This window comes from Populus trichocarpa, chromosome 1 (assembly GCF_000002775.5).
Source record: "Populus trichocarpa isolate Nisqually-1 chromosome 1, P.trichocarpa_v4.1, whole genome shotgun sequence".
In the NCBI taxonomy this organism is placed as follows: domain Eukaryota; kingdom Viridiplantae; phylum Streptophyta; class Magnoliopsida; order Malpighiales; family Salicaceae; genus Populus; species Populus trichocarpa.
Genome location: NC_037285.2, coordinates 11,720,421 through 11,745,926, shown reverse-complemented (window position 1 = coordinate 11,745,926; position 25,506 = coordinate 11,720,421). Strand labels below are relative to the sequence as shown.

Below are 25,506 nucleotides of genomic sequence, written 5' to 3'. Positions count from 1 at the left end.
TAATTGTTTAATTAAACAAAAGATTAATTCCAATAAGCAAGGTTATTAAACTCAGTCAAGGCCATGACTTAGATTGTGGGTTGGGCGGGTTTACCCGGTTTGACTTGAGTCAATCTAGAACGTTGTTGTTTTAATAATTTTTTTTTATAAAAAACATTAGATTTATGTCTTTTGTGTTTATTTTCTAAAGTCAAATCAGGTTTGGACCAGGTCGACGAGTCACAAGTAGGTCAACTCTTACCTAGATTGTTTTGAAATTTGACTTAGTAAGAGACCAAGTCAATGAGTAATCTTGTTAACATGTTGAGCTCAGGTGGATTTAATAGCATTGTCAAAAATTTGCTCAATGCAGCATGCGAGGAACATATTAGTTACTTTTATACTACTAAAAGACTTGGATATAATTATGGAGCTTTAATGTTTATATGAACAATGAAGCTCTTTTTTTCCCTCCAATTTAGCCACCTTTATTTTTTTCCATTTCTTTTTTTTATAATTTTATTATTTTCTTTTCTCTATTTCATCCTCATGTTTTTTTAACGAATGATCAAGTTGCTTTTGGGCCGGTCAAGTTGACTAGATTGCATTGAAACAACTACCAAGTGATTTAATATTAAACTTGGGTTAAACAAGGAATTGGGTTGAGAAGTATTTTTTGTCAATTTCATCTTTTTTTTTCCTCTCAAATTCATCCTTAGACCTTTTATACCGAGCATCCAGGTTGCCTTTGGGATGACTAAGTCAACCGGGTTACGTTAGTGCAATCCCCACACGATTTAATTTTTAACCTAGACTAAGAAGAAAGTTGGGTCGGGAGGTTTTTTGTGTCAATTTCATCATTTTTTTCTCAACTTCATCCTTAGATTTTTTTTTTTACCAGACATCAATCAAAATGATTTTGAAAATGCTAAGTTGATTAGGTTATGTTGAGACAACTCTTATACGATTTAATTTTAAATTCAAACTAGTTAAGGAGTTGGATAAGAGGATTTTAAGATTGGCTCAGTGAGATGAGTTTAATAAAAATATCAAATAGTTCTTTATAGTTTAGACATTTTTTATTATGTTTCAAAAAAAATTAATCTGACTAGTACTAACTATTTTTGTAGGCAAATCAGCCAAGTATTATGCCAAGTGATTGTGCTGCAATTCAAAAAGGTTAATAAACAAAATTCTTATCACCATTTTGTTGTTGAAAACTCAACGGTTTTAAAAACTAAAAAAATATAAATATAGTAATTAGAGTATAACTAAATATGAACATGTATTAAAATCAATTCCTCGAAATGGAATTTCATGTTTAATCAAACTGTATCATAATCCATACATGAAAAAGATGGGTAAGTTATTGCTACTATTTTATGTTTTTCTATAAAAATCATTGGCCTATTTGGTTGTATACAAATTAAGATCATAAAATTATGATTGTAAGAACTAAAAATAAAAATAAGCATATTATCTAACATACTAAATAAAATTGGCTTTCTTATATGAATAATAAAACACCTAGTCTTTTTTTAAAAAAACTTTTTTTTTTCTTTCAATTGAATCCTTCTATAGCCTAGTTATATGAAATTAGGCTTGAAATTGTGGTAAGTATACCAAATTAAAAAAATATATAGGAAAAAAAAATATAAGACTTACATATAAAACATAAAGAAAAGACATGGCCAATTTCAAGTTCGTGAAAATTTTCATTTTAGTCCTAAAGTTTATTTTGTTTATTTTTACTTCCTGGGTTAGAGAGAAGAAAGAGAAACTCACAGGAAAATAGTATAAGAGAGAGAAAGTTGATGTTTGTCAGAATTCCAACAAACAAAATGGCAAAGCTTAGTGTTAAAGAGTTTCATTCAACAAAAAGAGTTTAATAGTTATGGTTTTCCACCTTCAGACTTGAGAGAAAAAAAATTTATTTGATTTTATATTTTTAAACCAATTTATGGGTGTTCGTAGTTGAGATATTGATTTATTTAGATTTCTAAAGTGTTTTTTTATTTGTTTTTATATCATAATAGGTTAAAAATGGAATTTTAAACCAAAAAACATCTTTCACTTAGACACAAGGATTCTTAGATATCAACTACATGCCCTCTTATCTCTATATAGCTACCACCTTCTCTTTTATTAGGGAGTGGCTAAGGTATTTATTGAATCTATTTCTTTTCTCCCCTTTGTTGAATCTGTCTCGCTAGTCTTCCTAGTTACATGAAAAACAATAAAAGATAGAAAAAGGGAAAGCTACTAACACTCTATCTAAAAGGGAATAATGGTAAAATAAAAAGTCTTGGAGTTGAGGACATGAGTTCTTCTTACCATGCATCCTTCACCTATAGGGTTTCATTTCCTAGGTAAGTGAGAGATTCCACAGAAAAAGAAGCAATGATACCTCTCTATAAGCTTGTTATCTTTTCTATTCTCTTGACTCAATCAAAAAGCTGCTTCACAGTCATACTACTACTACTCTTTCTACCTTTTCCAAGAACTTCCATAACATAATAAGGAGACAATTTAGATATATAAGAATGAAAGGATACAACCCTTTTTCTCATATAGCTTCCAGTACTTTACCAGCGGGATGGCAATCAAACTTTTACTAAAGAATCCTTCTTTCTAAGACTAGGCTATCCAGTCAGATCCATACACTTAGCCCTAGAGACTGTCTTATCTAATTTAATAGGCTAATCAGGCTAGTTAAACATACTTTTCTAGCCAAGCAAGTTCTATGATCAAAGGTTAACTTTCATTGCCCCTTTCTGAGTTAGATTATACTTATCCATCTACCTAACTGAGCAAGATAAGCTTGTCCATTCTAATGCAAAGAGCAAGGAACTAGTAGGAGCTAGTGGTAAGAGAGAATGTGCTAGATCTTTAGTGCTATATTTGTAGTTACCTCTTTTCCTCTATATCTTGTAGGTGAGAGAGACCTTTGGACTCACTTTTTCTAAACTATTAGAATAACATCCTTGTTCAAGGGATAGGGTAAGGGATCTCGAGCTCAATTTTCCAGCCACCTCAAGTGGTCAAAATCTAGGTTGGTAGACAAAGTGTCATCTTCCTTAATTTCTTTTTTTGAAAATAAAAATGGGTCGGCCACCTTTTATTGCAAAAACAAATATACAAGCCTAGACGTGTGGGCATCGGTTTACAGGCCCAAGTGTGTCTGGGCTTGGGTAGTTGGCTGTGAGCGTAGGTCTATCTCCTCTTTAACTTTGCAAAATTTTTAATTAATATCCTTCCTCTTTTGCATTTTTTTAGTTTACATTAATGTTTTATTTATTTTTAAATTAATACCCTCTCTATGATTAGTTTGAATTTTTTTTGTTTACTTTTTTAAATGATATTTTTTTTTATTTTTTTTTAAACTACTAGAAAATTAGAATGAAGTAACAAAAAATAAAATAAAAATAATATTTCATCTTGTTTTACCAATGGAAAATATAGCATAAATTTTCAGTTAGTCATTTTATATGGAAAATGATGATGGAAATTGTTTTTTTTTTTTACAGAATTCTTAAATGTATTTACAATTTGTCAAATCACCAAAGGAAACTCCATCATCGATTTTAAAAGAAAAATATGACTGTGGTCGCATCTCGGTAGACGTCGCGGCGGGGGCCAAAAGATATATAGTGGAAAATTTGGGAGTCGCCAAATTAGAGAAAGCTAGGGATACTAAAAATTAGCTTTGATTCTAAAGATTCAGGCAAAAGGTTAGTTATGCTTAAGAAAAAAAAGATGTCACTCTCACAACATCCTTTCTTATGAAAGGTTATCTCTACTATGTGTTTTCTCTCAAATTTATCTTTTTGATTGCCATCAATTATCCTAATTGTCCCTTTTTAGTTTTTTTTTAAAAAAACAAATCATCTTGTTAGAAAAAAAAAAGAGGGTTTGACATCGGTCCCCAAAATGGGAGATACTTTGATGTGATTATTAAAATTTAGTATTAATCCTAAAAAAAATTCTTTCATAAATTTTTTTGATATCGAACCTAAAAGAAGAGACCTCTAAAAAAAGGTGAATTAAAATTCTAGTTTCTCGTTTTTAGATTAATATCTCGGACTCCTGAATTTGAATATGTAATTTTACCATGCTATTAGCAGTGAAAGAGTAACGATAGAATTGCATTTTTTTCATTTCATTATGTAAGAAAAAATTTCTATCTTCTCCTAGCAAATATTTTGATTCTTGGCATCTTTGATTACTAATTGATCTTGAAACATGCACCATAAAAAGGCTTTTTCCTTCATGAATCCAAACCTTCAAAAACAAGGAAAAAGACAACAATTCTCCTTTAATCTTATACACACAACAAAGCAAAACAATTATACACTATGTCAAGCTCACTCAAGAAACAAAAAAGGAGGATTTGACGTAGGTCCTTTTTTTTTTCCATCTCTCTTGCTTGGTTTGCACTTGACTCTTCAACTCATTAAAGTTTTACCCATGTGATGACCATGTTTGGTTGCCACTATGTCAAGCAACCTAAACCTTATGCCATAAATTTTGCTCTCTTGTCAAATAGGGCCCCTTAACTGTGGAATTTATGTGTCATCTCACGCTCATCATTTTCCTTGATGGAGAATAAATGCTCCATTTTCTTTCTTTTTTTAAAAGAGTTCAACCAATACCTCATAACCAAGGACTATTTTGAGCCACATTGCTATGAATTGATTCTGTTGCATATTATTTTCATAATTCCCCCTATTTGATTTGGCCATAAACAACATTTCCTGTAGTTGAGGTGGCTTATATCCATCATCATCATTCAGCCTTTTAGACACTCATGCCACCTTCATCAGTTGTTTTCCTAGTGGACCGCATGAGGTTCTTATACATCAACATCATCTTTGCCAAGAATTTTACAAATTCAGTCAGGGACCATCATTTTTTGTAAATAATTTTTCTTGTCTTGGGAACAAACCACGTATTTTAAAATGATATTCTTTCAAATCTAATTATTGATAAGGAATCATCGAGATGTAAAAGCATTTGGATTTAAGATTAAATTTTCTTGGTTGACAACCCAAAACATATCATTCAATGATAGGATTCACTTTGGATGTTTTTATTGGTATATGAGCCAAGTGTTTAATGATAAATTTTAATAATTTTTCTATTTTATTTATCTAATCATGGATAGAATAAAATGTTGATATGCTTTCATAAAAACATCTCAGGATTTCAAAGGAATAATAAGATATATGAAAAGATACTTTATTGAAAATGCAATAAAGTTTCCAAAACAAGAAAAACACATTGCAGAAAAATGTCATCTCGAAGATCTTATTCATAAAATTCAAATGACAAAGCGATGTTGCAACATCAGCATTATCTTCACATCAGGTATCCCAACTCAAACATCTGAGGCTTTTAAATTTGACTCAATTACACCTTAGGATTGGTGTTAGACGTAATACAATCCCATAGAGGAGCTTGTTCTTGAAGGTATGATAATTTCCAATGTTTTGTCCAATTGTGCTTCTTTCTCGGTGATAAAGCTGGTTTGGAATGAGAAAAATCTATGAAGTATACCCTTTTCTAATCACAGCACATCTACGCTTCCAGTCTTGATGTTGAAAAATGTCATGATAGGGAAATATTCTCCCATTATCACAGTGTTAGCATCACAGAAAGCAAAGGGGCTTATGTGAGATTATGTTCTTATTAAAACCTCTATATTAATTGAATGCATCATAGGGTGAGTTCCAATCTAAGTGGGAGTCCAAATGATTATTAGTGTATATAAGTCACGCTCGCCCCATCAAATCTCCCTATCTAATCTTAAAAGGGATAAGCTCGGTCCAGAGTTTTTATTGGCTTTTCATGAAGTGTGTGAATAATAACATGTATGTGAACGCAATATTTAAATAACATGAATAAAATAAACAATGATAGAAATAAATAGCAATAAATAAAAATATTTACATAGAAATAATCAGGAAAATAACATAGAAATCAAAATCCTTTCTTATACACCTATGGATGGATGGCGGATTTTTGAAATTATCAAATTATAATGTAAAATTTTTCCTTGTGATGAGTTTTGTCATCGGAAAATTATGAGGTGAGATTTCATGTTGAGTTTTAATCTTTTGTTTTTTTGTACCCCGTGCGTGAGCCTTAATCTTTCTAAATTTTTTTTCCAGTAATAATGGATATGTTGTTTTTGCATTCCATTCTCACCTAGATCGATTGATTGCTTGCCCATTATGGTTGCAATATAATTAATGATAGTGTTAAATATCTTTCTTTGTGTCGTCGTGTTCATTAAGTGGACTCTTGGTCTGCCATGTCTCGTGTCTCATTTAATACTTAACGGTACCCAAAATTTAAAATCATTAAATGAACTTATTTTCTTAGGGGATTGATGAATTCATTTTTTTATTCTTTAATTGTTATAATTGGTATATGATCACATCTCTTTCACATAGACTATTAATTGTATAATAAAATACATTTAATTTTTTTATATAAATTATTAAAAATTCATAACCATTGTCTCTCATTAAATGTTCCAAACATTATATTATAAAATCTTCAAAGATTAATATACAAACTACAGGTGATCCATAAAAGATCATGCATGCTTTTTTACATCAATTAGCTCTACATCATTATGGGTATTAAACCAACCTAATGTGTTGTTCTAAATTGCGAATGATAATGTTAACAAAGGTGAAGTAATTATTCGAAGTTGCACATTAAAGTTTTGGCAAAATTAAAATCACTGTTATGAGTTTAGATAAGCCTTCATATGTATAGACATGATGACTAGTAGTACTATAAGATGTATATTTGTTATGTCCCGCACGTGAAGGCTACGCACCTTCTTCCCCACACTTTTTTGTTTTGACAAATTCTTGGCAATACTTTATTTTGTTTAGAAACTCAATACTAAGATTTTTAATATTTTATATGAAAAAATTAAGAAAACATCCATGTAAATATAGGCTATACATATTGTAAATAATGAAGTTTAAAAGAATATTTTAAAAAAAAATTTATCTCACATTAAAAAGATATTATGTTAAGCTTTTAAGTTGAAGTATTTAAATCAAAAAAGTTTTTTATCCCACATTGAAAAAACATAACTTTTTTTTTTGGAAACATAAAGTATATATACTAATGGGTTTCAAACCCACATTGAAAAAAGTTAGTTTTTTTTTCTTGAGAACATAGAGTATATATACTAATGGGTTTCAAACCCAAATTGAAAAAAGATAGTTTTTTTTTCTTGAGAACATAGAGTATATATACTAATGGGTTTCAAATCCTACATTGAAAAAAGATAACTTTTTTCTTTGGAACATATAGTATATATACTAATGGGTTTCAAATCCCATATTAAAAAGATATTATGTTATCCTTTTAAGTTGAAGTATTTAAACAAAAAATGTTTTTATCCCACATTGAAAAAACACAGTTTTTTTCTTGGAAACATAGAGTATATATACTGATGGGTTTCAAATCTCACATTTTAAAAAAAAATTAGGTCTCGCCCGGGTCACGGGTTGACCGGGTTTGGCCGGGTCATTACACCGGCCGGTCTTTTGACAAACCCGGACTGGTCCAGCCCCCGTGTCAACCCACTAGGTTGGTCTGGATTTAATAACTATGATATAGACCCTTGAGTCTGCATTGAGGTTACGTTGATCCAAGTATTGGATTTGACATTTTTTATTCCTCTTTTAAAATCCTTTGGAAGTTAAACGGCAAAGAAAATCTTGTTTCTTCTCTTCCCTCTTTCTTTTGTAGGTCCTTTTGATGGACAACGAGACAACTGTGAGAAACACAAAATCACAAACACGCATCTCCACTCTTTGCTTATAAAGTACCCTACACGAGCCTCCAACTTTTTTAATCTACAATTATTATTTTTGGTATAAAATTACTCTTTGATTCAGGTGTGTTTTGATTTTAGATTGGAGGAAGGTATCATTTTTTATATTGTTATTTTGTAACATGCTTTCATTATTGTGCTGTATTTTTAAATATGTAAAGTAGTATGAGTTGTATTAAATATGATAAGTCTCTTACCATTACTAATTTGAAATTAATCATTAACAAGATAAGGTTCCATATTTGTTTTACTTGCAATGTTTGGAGTAATATATTGATTTGCACTTGTGTCAGGAAACCAAGTGACAGTTTGCTGTCGAAGCGTCATTGAAAAAGAAGTTGGCCGAGGCTTGATTTCCATTGGTTACTAGCTATGAACATTGCTACATTAAGTGACCAAAAATGTTACATAACTGACATCAGACCTGTAGTGTATGAGACCACTGATTGGGTGAAGATGTTCGGTTAGACTATTATTGCCAATTGCCCCCATAGCCACAGTTCTGCTGCCAAAAACCACCATTGTTGCCACGGTAATTCTGACCACTAGACTAGTTGAAAGAGGTCCGAGTATTCCTCAAGTCACCACGTCTTCTTCTGCCTCGATTATGAGAGGAATCATTGTTATTAAAAACATAAAAACCACGTTGAGCAACAAAAGTAAATGGAGGCTGCGTAGGGGTAGGCGACAATTATGCAATAGTAGGAATGGATTGAAGAGAGTTCATGTGTAAGAACTCATGGGTAAACAAGTGACTATGCAACTTAGAATAGGGAAAAGGCTTAGTCTTGGTCAATAGACTTGTAATCAAATCACAGAATTCACTGTGAAGGCCTAAAAAAACATATAAATTGAATTACAGAGTTGGATGGTGAAGCAAGGGGTGTTCTAATGTGCTCCAAACATTAACAGAAGTCAGACAATCAACCACAAGATGGAGAACATCCATGGAAAGAGATGAGAGGAGAGCACTGAGGATGAGTTGATCTTGTTGTTTCCATGTTAGAAAAGCTTAATTAATGCTAAAACCGAAGGTGGCAGAAGCATCACTCGATAGAACCTGGGAGAAGGACATGGAAACGAGCCATAAACAAACAAGAAAATACATTGACCAATCAGATATGGTTTCATCTGCATATGTCAATATAGATAGTTCGTGTTGGTAAGCTTGAGATTAATTAGTTGTTGTGTGTTAGAAAAGGGAATAATGGTTGCCAAGGAACTAACACATGTTGTTGTAGCAGATGCAGACATCTTTAATATTATAAAATCACATATTTAACAACAAAAATTGTAATACATTAAGGTCAATTTTTGTATAATAGTAGTTTTTGGTCATTTTTGGATCTCATCAATGAGATCCGAGTTTTATCAAATTCAATTAAGCATAACATAACAACATATTGATTTTGTTACGTATGACATGTTTTGTTTTACTGTGCAGCTTTTTCTATATATATATTAAAGAAATTAACCATAGCCAATCAAGCTATTTTGCTTTTTTTTAATTGAACCATTTAAGATAGAAAGAAGAAGGAGAAGAAGTTGATAGTTGGATAGATGAATTGTTGATTTTTTTTATTTAGCAATAAATTATGTACATTTGTTTTATAATAGAGGAAATCAAGTAAAATATTGTTACTAATAATTCTCTATTTTAATATGCATTAAAAACTCATGTGTATGAAAATATAAACTGGTTTAGATATGTTATATATGATGGTTTATATATGTTTGGTGAATAAAAGAATTATGTATAGATAGAGGTCCATATCAAAACCGTGCGATTTCAAAAAAATAAATCACCTGGATGGACTGATGGGCATTTCTTTATTTGATATTCTGTCGAGATTAAAATAATATAATATTACTCTAATATTTAATATTCCTCGAGAAATTCTTCAGAATCTATTAACTAGCAAGTATATAGGACCAGTAATAATTGGTCGCTGAAATTAAAACTATTAATTTTATGTAGTGTACTCTCTAAGCATTTCATGCAATTAACTATTGCAGGCTCGTGAACTATGCTAGTTTTAATTTGAGTAATCATAGTTTAATAGGATGGAAAGGCTCTTTCCTCTGAGACAGTAACAGATTTAAACGATGCTCTTCTCATGAAATGACCGCTAGCTACCGTGGGCTAGTTGATAGATTTAACTTTTTAATGGCTTTGTTTTTTCTGTGATTTTTTTCTTGAAACTCAAAAATATTATTAAATATATTTACTCTTTTAATATGATGCATAAATACTATTATAAATTTGTATTTAAATTTAATATATATATTTTTTTAAAATTATTATGTATTTGATAGAAAAATACTAATACAAATACGAATAATAAATTGTTAATGAAAATTCAATTCAATTCTTTATATATATTGATTTTTAACATAATTTCATCACATTTAAGATATTTTTAAATTTCAATCATATATAAAATATAAACATATTATTTTGATATATATTTTTAAAATTACTTTAATAATCATAAAATATTTATTTTTTAACAAAACAATAATTCCAGTTAAAAACTTTGTACGTACTAGTTAAGATCAATAAGAAATATATTAATAAAATAATTTATCTTAATTGAATTTAATGTATATATTCAGATTCAATAACGATATCAATAAGGAAAAATTTCCTAATACTTGGCTAAAGAATTTGCAATATGTTAAAGTTTAAGTGACTTGCTTACTTTTAACTTCATCGAAGTACGTTGGAAGAAACTTATTTTCAACATCGAAAATACTTTATCTATGTAACATTAATTAATTTTTTGGGAAAACAAATATTACTATAAATTAAGTACATTTGGTCTACATGTTCCAATAAAAAAGGGGAAGCATTTTAAGACTATAGAAGCTAGCAATGATTATTTAAGAGTATAAATAATTGTTTCTATATCATTATTAAATTGCGTCACCTCATATAATAAGCTCACATGGCATGTATAGAACTAATAAGTCAATTTTATTAAGTTTTTGTTTAATTTTGTCTGGTATTTTAAAATATATGGGTCTAACTTATATGTCAGATCTTAGGTGTTTAAAATTGATATTCAATCAAATTCAATGTACTTGGGTTTGACAATACACCAAACCTAAAATAACATGGGTCTGACACACATGTCAAACCCAGGAAAGAAATCATGTTTAAAGAGTGGAATTTTATATTCTTGATATATTATATATGTGGATAGTTTGGTCATTTTGCCATATTTGGAATTTTTTTGTTAATTTAAAATGTAATGGTAATTTTTTAAACTATAAAGTGTGATTACACCATGAACCAAATTATAGGATGATAAATGTGATTCTCTTTTAACTATTATTTGTTTAAAATATTTTTATTTAAGATTGCTAAGTAAAAAAAATAGAACAATTCACAATTCCTAATATACATGGTTGTGTAAGAAGAATTGATCATGATATGATATTTAGTTAATGGTCATTTTTAAGTCAAATTAAAATTGGGATCTACTTCTATTTGAATTTCAGACTTTGTTGGAAAATGCTCTTCTATATAACTTCTATAACATAGAATATTTACATGTCTAAAACCAATGATCGATGACTTAAAAATTAATATAAAAAAACCCTTAGTTAATAAAATTCTTAAACCTTGAAGTCAAATATCATATTGGAAGATTATAAGCATTTTTAGTAGCTCATGCAATGAAATCTTGGAAAGTAAAAATTAGACCCGTAAAGAACCAAAGCTCAGACCTGGGTTCAAGTTCAGGTTTTAGCTAATTATAAAAATAATTTTTTAATACATAAATTTATTTATTAACAGCCTATAATTATATATCTATCCAGATTCAATGAATCTTTCAGGATTAATATTGTCTAATAAGTTTTTTTATGGAAAATTTTTATTTTTCAAATTTAACATTGTCTTTAATTTTTTTCTTAAATATTATCTGGTCAATTTCATTGAATCTATCTATATTCAATGAATATGTCAAATATTATTTTTGGGTAGTTTTTATTTTTTAAAAATCTAAATAGGAAAATATTCAAATTTTAAGAATTAATTATAATTAATTTGAGTTAATTTTCCCCCTAGTTTATAAATAAGGGTGAAGTGCTTTTTTTATGATAAAAATCTTTATGTTCTATTTACCTTATGCCTTATTTGCTCTATTGATCTCTAGCGATTATATTATTGTAAAAAAAAAAGATTGAGAAAGTTTATAGTTCATAGAGCTAGATTGAAAGCACATTATTTCAAGGTATTGTTATGTGAATCCTACAAGGCTACTTACACTAAGATCATCTACCACCAATTGACAAGCAATTTAGTCTTAAGGAAATATTATACAATCCTTGATAATAATTTTCTTTCCTACCTTGTTTTGTTTAGAAATTCTAAAAGTAAATACATTATATATATTGTTCTATATTTTGTACTTTTTTTTTAATCTAATATATTTATATGTTACTCTCTTGATTATATGTTTATAATTCAACAAAAAATACTGGTTATGCTAATCAATCCTAAGAATCTTACAGCAAAATATTTTTCCTATTTATTTAGTTTAATTATATATTTACATGCGTAGACCTTTGTTAATTGAATAATTTAATATAACATTTGCTTTTATGTTTTATTTTATAAAATAATCATTTTTTTTTTGGTTATTGCGATAGAAAATTATGAACTCTACTCAAAAGAATGATGTTTTGGTAAGCTTTGCTTTAATAAGGAGGATCTCACCATCACCTTCTTATAAATACTTAACAAAGTACCATATAAGAAGTTGAAAAAAGATACCATATAAGTTATGAAAAGGCCAAACAAATTCACACCCAACATTGCGGTAACCCATTCTCTTTCCTGGAAGTGAAAGGATTTTTGTGTTTAGAGGGGAAAAAAGTTTGGAATTTATAAAAGGAGTCGCCACCTAATATTATAGTCACTACAAATCCTAACTAGTCTTTAAAGTTCTAAAGTATGGGATTAGTTATGCTATAAAGAAGATATTATCATCCTAAAACATCCTACCTAAAGTAAGTTGTATTGTTGTTTGTCTTATATTCCTTATGGTATGTTATGTCTAATCTATCACTGGTTTACCTCAATGGATGATAGTGGGTTTATTACAATAATTTAAACCCTAGGTAGATGTTTGAGCTCAAGCATATCCATTCTAAAGTGCAAGTCATCTTTGCCACTCCCAATTACTACCATTTATTTTGATAATAATTGGTGAATTGACATATCTACAATCCATTACTCTTAATCAAAATTTGTGACTATTAATAAATTATCAAGCAATGTCAATGAATAATTGAATGAGTCTATATTGGGTTTATTCAACCCATACCAAATCCTAAGAGGAGTTGTTGTTGAACACTTTGTTTATGTAATGGTGGTACATGGATAATAACTTATTAAATTTCATTTATCTTATAGTATCAAGGTTCACTTGTAATTTATTAAATGATATTTTAATGCTCGTTTTGTAAATATACAAGTAATGATCATTATGAGTAAATCTACTTAAGGTAGGATATAATTGCATGAATTTTGAGATTTACAAAGGAAATTAATACCCCTTATTGACACTTAGATGTCATCGATGAATATTAGACCTAAAGGTTTAAGATTTTGAAAGGACGATATATTTTGAAACTTGAAAACAAAAGGAACTTAAGTGTTACACCTCATTAACATTCAAAGTAATAGCTTGTTATAAGTTAATTTACCTCAAACACTATGAGTAAATAATAAAATATTTATTTTCAACGTGTTTTTAAAAAAGAAAAGGTTTTGAAATAGGTTATGGAATGTCAACCTATGAATGCCTTTTTAATATGGGATGAAACCCTTAATGGATTTTGTAACCAATATACAAAACTCATCGGATATGAATATGCATGCATGAATGTGAAAACATTTTCTTATGTTATTTGAGTCGAATAGAAATATGAATATGCTTCTCATACATAAAGGAAATGATATTATAACATTTTATATGATAATGACATGACCAAAAATACATAAAATAGAAGATACAACTTAAGGGATTCGACCGAAATATAAACACGAATACCTACCCATTGGTAAAAATCATTCCATCAAAAACCTCATTAATACACAAGAAAATCAACCATAAACCAAAATAATCATTCAAAAGATGTTTGAAGCTCAAAATAAACTTTCTTGGGTGGTTGAGGTGGATGGAAAAGGCTAAAATAGTGGTAGCATGTGCAAATCACGTGCTAGAGAGGGTTGTTATGGTTAGTGCATCATTTCATGCACCACCAGAATTTGATCGGCACTTGGATAACTCTGCTAAATATTCCATCTTGTGTTCTTTTAATTAGTGTTGGCGGTGATGTTCACTGCCACTAAAAGAGAGAGATTAAATGTGTTAAAGGCCTGGTGGTTTTTCTCTCTTTATTAGTTTATTTTCTAATTTTCAAATATGCTCACATAAGGGTCATTAAGCTACGAGGCTTATATGGTTGTTTAGTACTCATCAAAGGGATAAAATTGGCAATATTGATGTCTTTTTAAAGGTGAGAAATTTTGATGACCATTTTTCTCTCACCCTGATCTACCATAATGTAGGAGTTGTTGGCTTTAATTGATAGAAATGTTTTATAAAGAGCTCCAAAACAAAGAGAAAGGTAATAGTCAAATGATCTCTTTTATTTTCTTCTTTTCAACTTATTCTCTCTCCACCTTAGGGGGCTTGGGTTTCTCTTCTTTTTTGTCTTGCCTCCTTCGTCTCACATATTATTATTTTTATTTGTATGGCCCCTAAACAACTCAATTTCACTATGGTCTTTTTTTTTTCACTTTAGCCCTTGTCCATTTCTCTCCCTACTTTGATTTTTTCATTTCTTTTTGTATTTTGACTTTTTTTTTTAAATAATGATAATATTAATTCAATAAGAGAAATAATCAAGAATTACAAAATGGATGTGTTAATGGCAGAAATGCTTTGAAAGCCTATTTTGGGTTTTTTTTTCTTTTTTCAATTTTTTAAAAGACGTTGAAAATTATGAAATGGGGGCAAATGCATTAGAAATATTTTTTTAATTTTTAATTTTTTCAAAAAGACACCAATAAGATAAAAAAAATAGTTGGAAATTACAAATACAAGTGTGTGAATGGCTGAAATACATCAAAAATATATTTCTTTGATTTGTTTTGTTTTATTTTGGAAAATATTTTGAAAAGGGGGTCAATATTTAGATTAAGAAACTTTTACAAATACTTCAAAGTTTGGAGGCATCTTTCAAAAGTGGAAATACCTGAAATAGTAGATTGTGTATTTATTGGATATGCATACAATAGTAATGCATATTAGTTTCTTATACATAAAGTATTAATGATATCATTCAAAAAAAAAATAATGGAGTCAAGAAATACAATATTTTTTACAAGATATTTTTCTTTATAAAGAGTCATAAGAAATTCACTCACTTAAAATGATAATGTCTTGCCCTAATGTTTCATATTAAAATGAAGTAGTTAATAGCAAAATTGAATCCATCATTCAAACCTATAGAAAGTAGTGGATCTTCCACATGGAATCAAATTGTTAGGTTATGAATGGATCTTCAATAGAAAGATACTAGCTTATAAAACCATTGAGAAATACAAAGGAAGACATTTTGTTAAAACTTTCAAATAACAATAAGGTGTGGACTATTTTGATACATATTCAAATGTGTCAAGAATAACAGTGGACATTAATAGCAACCGCGACTATTAAGAAGCTAGAAATACATCTTATGGATGTAAAAATAACTTTTTAAAACAGTAACCTTGATGGAGAGATCTACTTGGAACAACCCGATGAGTTTGTAAGCTTGTTTAGTCATTATATGGTTTGAAACAAACTCTTAAATAATGACATAAAAAGTTCAACGGGATATGTTGCCAAATGGGTTTAAATTAAAGAGGTAGACAAATGTATTTATATACGAAGCAAAAATAAAGGTTATATCATTGTTTGTCTTTATGTATTTGAATAAACATTTATAAGACATTTGATGGTTTGGTATTGTCCAAGTCTCATTATATTTAGAAAATTCTCAATAAAGTTTTTAAAAATGCCAATAACATTGTCAAAATACTAAAAGATAGAAGTGTACATCTATCCAAAGACAAAGGTGAAGGAATACTCCAATTAGAATATTCTTAAATTATAGAAAGCTTAATTTATATTATAAAGTGCATAAGACCAAACATCGTATACTTAGTTAGCAAACTAAATAAATTTACCGATAATCTAAGTTTGGATAATTGAAAAGTGATAAATAAGCTACTCGAATACTTAAGATATACCTAGAACTATAGGCTACTATATTAGGTACCCAATAGTACTTTAGGGATATAATGATGTGAATTGAATATATAACACTAAAGACTTAAAATCCGATATATATTTTAACATTTGGTGAAGCAAAAATATCTTAGAAGTCCTAAAAAAAAAATATATTACAAGATTTATGATGGAATTAAAATTCATTGTTTTAAAAAAAGTTAAAGAGGAAGCCAAATTACTCTTAAACTTATTAGAAAATATTTCATATTGTCCAAAGCTAATGGCAGTATTTTGTGTCTATTATGACAATCAATTAATAATTGAAAGGGTATAAAATGGCAAATGTAGTAGTAAATATAAACACATACATCAAAGATACAATATCATCAAACACTTGCTCTCGAATTGAATTATTTTCATTTACTATTTTAGATCAAATAAAAATATTATTGATCCACTTATTAGATTTTTAATGAGAAAGATTATGTATAGTTCATCTAGAAGAATGGACTTAAAACCTTTAAAAATAAAAGAGGGACAAGATGATAACTTTACATAGTTGATTAGAGATCTTAAGATATAAATTAAAAGAAGAAAAAAAAAAGTTTTGTGGCACTCTCAATAACATTAGAAAATAATGACTTCCTGTTTATTTTTATAATGGAGAAGTGCTAGCTACAACATGACTAAGTAAGTTGTGCTTTTAATTATTTGTATATCTCGGTTTACCTAGTGAAGCATACAAAATACTTTTAATAAGACATCATTTAAATGAGTGAAAAATATGATCATTTATTTGAGAATTTTGAAAGGTTAAAGCACTCATGAAATGGAGTTATTTAGGGTAAAAAAAAACACAAATATAAGAACTAAAGAAAATTTCAAAAAAAGAACTATATGGATACTATTTTCTTGGTTTAAATAAAAAGCTGAATAGTTTAAAATATCATATTCTCTAATTAGCCAAGTAAATCTGATACTATTTCATTAGAAAAGATTCAAAGCTAAAAACTACATATCCTAATATAGTGATTTATCAATTCACTTTCTTTATACGGATCATTGCATCTTCATATATGGTCGAATAATTTTCATTCATATTTGAAATTATTGAAAAAATTGGTTATAACATGGTTAATGGATTTTTTTAAAACCAAATTAAAAATGAGGTTCACTCACATTTGAAGTTAGGACTTTATTAAAAATATTCTCTAACATAAGTTTTATACATCAAATATATATTAACATTTCAAAATTTAATTATGGACGAATAAAAAATTAATTTAAAAAAACTTTTGATTGGCAAAATTCTCAAGACTAAAAGCCATATCCCACATTGTAAGGTTATAAACATTTTTAGTAGCTTATACATTGTTGTCTTAAAAAGTAAAAACTAGACGGGTACCAAAATCTTTGTAGGGTTTCGGCTTAGGTAATGTGGGATTTGTATAAAAACACACACGCTTTAGGCTCGGCTTGGAATTGGGTTAATTGTATAATAATTCTTGGGTTAGAAAATTATTTTTTACTTGTCTATGATTACTTACCTATCCAAATTTATTAAACCTGTCAAGATTATTGTTGTTTTTAATTTATTTATTTTCAAATGTTGTTGGATTAGTTTTATTTAATATGCCACGAATTTTTGGATAGTTTTTTTATTTTCAAATTTAAATAGAAAAATATGAAAGTATAACAAATTGATTCTAATTAATTTAAATTATTTATGCATATATCATGACCTCTTTTATAAATAGCAGTGGGGACTTCATCATTTTGACATGGAAATCTTTTTATTCTCTTTGTCTGTTGCCTTCTTTTATTCTTTTGCTCTCGAGCTTTATGTCCTGAGAGAATAATTTGATAAAGATTCTTAATTAGTTCGTAAGGCTTGATTAAAAGTGTATTATTTTAAAGTAGTATTGTTGGAATCTATAGGAATAGATGATACGATCCTTGATAACCAATTTTCTTTCTTGTTTTGACCTGAAATTCTGTAAGTATTTGTTTTTTATACATTGTTCTATATTTTATTTATTTATTTCTTGTTTGGTATATTTATATGTTATATGTTTATAATTATGAAAAAATGTCGACTATACTAAACAATTCTAACAGGTTAATTTATCATATCCAATGTAAACTAGCTCTTAAGAATACGAGCTTAAGAAGGAAAAAAGCCTAAACCTTTTAAAAAATTGAAAGAAATATTAAAACCAGCTTAATTACTTCACCAAAACATTATACATATTCCTGATTAAAAAAAAATAGACATGCCCATTAAATAAAAATCTTAATTATTAATCAAATAGTTTATTCTTTGTGAATCTCTTGAGATTGGATAATTGAGCACCCATTGGCATCCTTAATTTATTAGATTAAGTTTAATTGAGGTGTGAAGTTATATAAATCAAGATATCAAGGTCTTCATGCTAATTGATTGGACTTTCTCTATTAAGTATTTTGGGTATGGCAAATATATACGAAATAAGCTACTAATATTAGTTATTATGCTGTGGTTTTTCTTTTGAAAACATATTACTATGCCGTTTCATTAAAAATAAATAAATTCTACTATAGTATCTCTCATAAATGAACCATAATCTATTTGGAAATCATACTTCTCGAAACTAGAATTAAATTTATCCCTTGCACGCGCGTGCATACACACTCAAAGCTTCCAGGGCTGATAAAACACTCAATAAACAAATATTAAAAAAAAAAAAAAGCAAAATACATCCTAAACTCACTTATTACACCTTCATAGGCTTAAGCAGCTGATAAATGAGTTTGTTATTTAAATTATTATTCCAGATTCAAATAATAGAGGTTACCGGAAAAAAAACGTGTATGCATTCTAATTAATGGCTAATGAAAAACAGCTTAATCTGTTGTGCAAAGGGTAATATAAAAAAAAATATAAAAATTCTCAATTTATACCGACTCAAACATGATATATGTTTTCTGAAAAAAAAAAAAAATTTTGATATATGTGGTCGCTCTTGGGGGCATTGAGCCAGTCAAAGAAGTTGGCCGCTGAAAGGAGAAGTAAGAGGGCCGTCCAGGTCAGGCAAGAGTGGGACCCACGCGCCGCAGCAAGGTCTCCCACTTGCCCACTCCCTCTTATTTTTGTGCATATTTTCCTTTTAAAAACAAAGTTATTTGTCTGCTTCTCAACTTACCCACGCCCGGTCAACTTTGTGCGTTAACCATAGTTAATTAGCTTAGCTAGCTTCACCATCAAAGTCCAAACCCCCATGACCAACATGGCAACATCTGTCAGCTAACCCCACCCACACACTCTCCTCCATCTAGGGTTCGTTTGCTCAAATGTTTATATATCATATACAACATAAATTATATTTCATTCAAACATTCTTCGTATGTCGCGTGAAACACACGATCCAATCATAGTGCTTTCTCTCGGAGCATACGCATACCATCTAACTTTTTGTGTATTTTTCTTTTCCCATCCACTTTTATATTATTCTTAACCACAAGAGTTCATTCTCTAGTAATTAAAACTTAGGATTTCAGAAATCATAAGATTGCAGATTCAACATTTCTCGATACTCTTTAGTGGCTACCACAAGGTTAACTGCGTATTTATTCAGCATGTAATTAAAATATGCCATAGACAACGAGGATAAGGATTAAGTCATACACATAAAAAAAAACAGTTGAAGTTCAAATTGATTCCTTAATTAAATATATATAAAAAACAACTCTATGTTGTACAAATAAGATCTCAAAATTTTAAAGGGATCCATAGACTAGCGATTTCTACTAGAGAGCTTGAAGTTTAAACTTTGTAAGGAATGAAGTATATTAAATTTGATAACTGAGATTAGATTTCATTTAAAAAAACTTAGGTTTTGTGATGAATGACCCATTATTATTTTTTATAATATTTTATTTTCTTGTATTTCTTTTATATGAGATAGTTTCTATAAAATAGATTTAAGAGAAAGTTAGAATAGAGAGAGTTTCGATAATTAGTGGCTTAATCAAGGGCATCAAAACAATATTCTATATATGCATGGGGAGTAGGATTTTACAAGCAATTGGAAGAGCAAGGATGAGATTAAAATTTGCCAATCTTAAATTAAAAACCTTAAACGACACCTCGTTCAGATTTAATAAAAAAAAAAGTGAGTGATACGTCGTTTGGTCGACTGACCTTTGATTTTATAGTTTTGGTTGATCGAATTGGCAACTTCAAACGAATGAATGTGGAGTTACAAACTTTTAAATTTAGCAAGGTTAAATCCTAATGAAAAGTATGCAGTCCCTCTACCAACTTCAGGCGGTCTCAAACAACGATGAAGTCAGAATTGCTCCGACGAGGTATTGAAAATGAGCAACTCAGTCAGCCTCGATAGTCATCATGCAAAACCTGATTTGTTTTCATGTCTTCACACATAAAGGCTCCTCGATGAATTTTTATTAAGGATTTACAACATTTTTCTCAAGATCAAGAGGTCTGAAATGGATTTAAGGCCTTCCAAAACTTTAGCAAAATCCTATAAATACCCCCCCTCAAGATCAAAAGAAGGGGCTGAAAGAAACAGGAGGAAAAGGGAAAAAATATTGACAAGAAAACTAAGAGTGAAGGTTTAAGAGGCTAACACAATCTTTTCTCAAGTTTGTAGGAGACAAAACTTTCCAAATGAAAGAAAAGAGAGAGTAAAATGGCCATATGTTCAGATTAAGCTATTAGAGTAGTTAATAAGTCCTTAAACTCTGATAATTGATACTTGAATAGTTATCAATTCATTCTTGTATGTTTTCTCAGGATACAAATAAGCAAAAATTGATTATCCAAGGAATTGTTGCAGTTCCAATAGGCCCGAGTAAAGATATATAATTTGGGTTAGTGACATCAAAGCCAAGGCTGATTCTAGGGTTATCCAAATAGAGTAAGAACTTTGATTATCAATCACATGAGATAATATAACAATAGATAAAGAGGTAATTTAAATGCTCATTATTAGTTGATCTTGTTGAATCTAATGTAGGTAATTCAAGTTTGGTATGGCAGTGGATTCGTTCTTTATGATAAGAAGAGTCAGCAGACATGATTTTAATCCATTAACAAATCTTTACAAGCCTTGCACAATGAGAAAAGACTTTTTTTGAGTCTAATAAAACAAGTAATTTTCATTCATTGGTTTTAGATAGATATAATGATAGGCATTCATGAAGTGGAAGCAATAGGAATGCTATTGTAGTTTTCTAGTCCCTTAAGATGGAAAGAGTAAGTTATTGTTCTTGATTGCTAAAAGTGCAAGAAAGATTGTCTAAGAAAATCATAGATGTTATTAAGCAATCTTTGATACAATATAAAATCAAGGAAAAGGAAAAGAAGAATGAGAATTTGATAGAAAATATTATGTTGTTGTTATGAGTTTTTATTATTGAATTCTACATTACAGCATACGCAGGCGTGCTAACTCTAGTACAAACTATAGATATTTGATACAATTTAGAATTGAAAAGTATATAACATGAAAATTATTTCTATATAATCTGTTGTATGGTTATGTAATCTTGACCTTTTCATTAGTTTTGGACTCTAATAATCTAGACCAAAAAAATAAAGGATAATGATCAAATAATGCTATATTTAAAGTAGACAACCCTTAAAGGAAAAAAATGAGCAGACAATTCTTGACTTGATAAAATAGCATGGACTCGCCTCATTCCTTTAACCTCCTCTCACTTATCTTGCATTTACTATATTTGTATTAAAATAGCATGCATTTTTTTTTTTAATATGATGCTAAAAAATTCAATTGAAGTTAAAAGAAAGAATCACCTTGATATTTGAAGGAAAAAAACGTATACACATTCTATTTTTAAAAGAGAAAAATGTGTGTAAATAGTCTTTTTCATAATAGCTTAGAGATTTTTTTTTCATATATTTATTGGTATATAAAATATATAGTTGAGAGACATGCATGTCAACCAGAAAAATTACTTTATGGATCTCATCCCACCCTTAGGAACGCTATTGCGTTTAATCCCCACCCTTTTAGAGGAGAGTGAAACTTGGATCCACCTTCCTGTATACGTTTCTGAAAAAAAAAAATAAACATAAAAAACTCGTCAACAAACCATTATTCTATGCATATATTTAAACTTTAGGTTGTGAGAGAAATGACTGCGTTTTTAGTCTTTGTCCCCTCTTTCCTCCACCCTTCTTCCCTTTCCTTTCTCTGCGTTCTCTGTCTCTCTCTCCTCCCCTCTTCCCTTGCTGTTTATTGTTTCCAAAAAATACATTTAACTTCTCTCTATATATTCATATCTTTATCTTCGAGTCCCGGTGCTCCCCTTTCCCTTTCCTTTTCTATTTTCTTTATAATTTCCGCTCTCCTATATCCTGTTTCAATATTAAACAAAACCCAAAACAGTTTTTAATCATCTAAAATATTTATTTTTCTAAAAAAATCATTTCCTGTTTTTTGTTTGCTTTTGATGTTGGCATGGCCGGTTTAGATTTAGGCACTACTTCTCGTTACGTACACCAGCTCCACCACAGACCTGACCTTCACCTCCAGCACCAGCCTGATCCTGAAGACCACGATTCCAATAGGGCTGGAGGCGGTCTTGGAGGCGGCAGTGGTGGTCACTTTTCTACTGATCACCACCACGACGATGGTTCGCACCAAGGTCTTGACCTTGTTGCTGCCGCGGCTAACTCCGGGCAAGGAGACTTAGTTGGCCGTAGGCCTCGAGGCCGTCCAGCTGGTTCTAAAAACAAACCGAAGCCTCCTGTTATCATTACTCGCGAGAGTGCCAACACACTGCGTGCCCACATTCTTGAAGTAGGAAATGGGTGCGATGTATTCGAGTGCGTGGCTAACTACGCGCGTAGACGGCAGCGCGGGATTTGCATACTGAGCGGAGCAGGGACAGTAACAAATGTTAGCATCAGGCAACCAGCTGCAGCAGGAGCTATTGTGACTCTCCATGGCAGATTTGAGATCTTATCTCTGTCTGGATCTTTCTTGCCACCTCCAGCTCCACCTGGCGCAACGAGCCTCACAATCTTCCTTGCTGGGGGACAAGGCCAGGTGGTGGGAGGAAGCGTGGTAGGAGAGCTTACCGCAGCAGGGCCGGTTATAGTGATTGCAGCATCCTTCACAAACGTGGCATATGAGAGGCTGCCTTTGGATGAGGATGACCAATTGCAGATGCAGAGTGGGGGTGGGGGTGGGGGTGGAGGTGGTGCCGGTGGTGGTGGTGTTGGGAATAGTCCTTTTAATGAATCGGGAACGCCTTCTGGGGGGCTGCCGTTCTTTAATTTGCCGCTTAATATGACCGCTAACGTGCAGTTGCCAGTGGATGGATGGGGAGGGAACTCAGGCGGTAGGGTTCCCTTTTGAGAGAAATAATCAAATAGGTTGCTGGTGATTTCGTGATCTGTGATATTATGGAAGCCGAGTGAGGCAGTGTTGGATTGGAGCGGCTTGCTTTGGTTGGCATTAATGGGCTCGTTGAATCATAAAAGGTCAGAAAAATTCATGGATTATCAGTACTCAAGATCACGATCTTGTTACTTCTTCTTCTTCTTCTCCTTCTTGATCTTATGGTGATGTGTTTCTAGGGTATAACTTCTTTCTTTCTCAGTCATTTCTTCTCCTTTTCTTTTTCTTTTTCTTTTTTAGTTTCTGATGGTTCCTGAAAATAGCCTCCTTTTACATTATGAAACTATCTTCTTCTTTATGAGAAATGGTTTGAGGATGTATTGACTATCTTAATTGAAAACTCCAACTTACTTAACTTTGGTGATGCTGATATACATCAACTAGGGTTTCTTTCGATTTTTCTCTTTTTATTTCAACTTCCTCTTGGATCTCATCTAGGTTCGTTTTGTTGGTTATATGGTAACATTTACAACATGGTGTGTTTTTTTTTTTTTTAACCACTTTGAGGTAAATCTTGGATATTTGGTAACATGGGATTGTGTCTTTTGCATTGTTTTTAGGAGGGAATAAATATGTTAGTATTAAAAATAGAACCAGGGTTTTTAATTAAAACATGGATTCCTTTCATTGGATGTACGTCCTTTGGTGGTTAACTACCATGAGCTACATTAATTTTCTAGCTGACTTTCTTGAGCTAGTTAGTTCTCTTGGGAATAAGCTCTATATATAACTAATTTCCTGTAATAAATATAACTTTCCTGTCTTCAAAATCTTTTTGACATAAAGAAAGACATAACAAAAATCCTAGAGCTTGTTTATTAGCAAGTTTGTAGTACTAAAACTACTCCCCTTTGAGATATACATAAGTAATTAGAGACAACAGCAGGGATTGGTGATTTATTAATTATTAATCATATTTTATATGTTCTGCTACCAACAAGGGTTTTGTTTTTCAAGATAAAGCAACTCAATATAGCCCTTCTCCTGCAACTAGATTTACCCTTATATGGCTCGGATTCCCTGCCTAAATACATCTTTTATCAAGCCCATACGGATCTATTGGATGTGTTGGATATACACATACCTGCTGATGCAGTTTATAAATATATGTCTAGTTCATCTCTCTAAATTCACAAAGATATTCAGATTGCAACAATGATCTTATGGTGAACTGCTCAGATTCTAATGCTCCTTTTATAGACAGCTTTAGACATCCGAGGCACCGCAAGATTTTTGCTTCTAAAATTGAAGGTTCTCGATCCATTGTTTTTTATTCCTCACACTTGGTAAACAACATACAAAGAGCTAGCAATCGGTCAAAAAAAAGCTTTGTCTCTGCCATTGTAATCAATTTCGATTTTTTGGTCATCTTATCCATGTCTGGTCTATAAGGAAGAACTTCAGTTTTCTTTCCCTTAAAACTAATACAGTTAGTCGAGATATAATTAATTACTTGTGTTACAAAATATGTTGAATTATCCTGCAGCTCCTTACCCTCATGCTCCTTTTATATCTACATTGAATACCAGGCTACTTCACTTCCAAACTAGTTGCATGTCCCCCATAAATTTTCGTGGTAATGTTTATAATTTCCGAATCTTTTGTTGGGAATTTATTTGTATTTTCTTTTATCTTGGGTTTTTTTTCTTTTTAGTGATGCAAAACATTTTTTAAGGTATTCGTTACTTTAATCAGCCATTAAATTGGAAGGCTAAAAATGATAATTTCTTTTATATTACTGGCATGAAAGTTAGATGCATACAAAAAGAAAAGTAGAAACACATTGATATAAAAAAATTCAGTCTACTTAGTTTGGATGTTATATAAAATTTTCCTAAATGACGGTATAATTTCCCCCAAAGTATAACGGATCTGGCTATGAAATTTATATAGAAGGAAAAGACATCCAAACATACTTAATTATAAAAACTTTTTACTG

At 30.3% G+C, this 25,506-nt stretch overlaps 1 protein-coding gene across 1 annotated transcript; it reads left to right on the top strand.

Annotated features, from left to right (window-relative positions):
* The first annotated feature begins 22,284 nt into the window (after positions 1–22,284).
* On the top strand, positions 22,285–23,922 carry LOC18094172 (AT-hook motif nuclear-localized protein 23). The gene has a single exon (XM_006368345.3). The coding sequence runs from the start codon at positions 22,623–22,625 to the stop codon at positions 23,523–23,525; it is 903 nt and encodes a 300-aa protein (XP_006368407.2). The 5' UTR covers positions 22,285–22,622; the 3' UTR covers positions 23,526–23,922.
* Positions 23,923–25,506: the final 1,584 nt, after the last annotated feature.

What these genes read in the sequence shown, in the direction of transcription:
- LOC18094172 (XM_006368345.3), top strand. Translation starts at nt 22,623, where the DNA reads ATGGCCGGTTTAGATTTAGGCACTACTTCTCGTTACGTACACCAGCTC.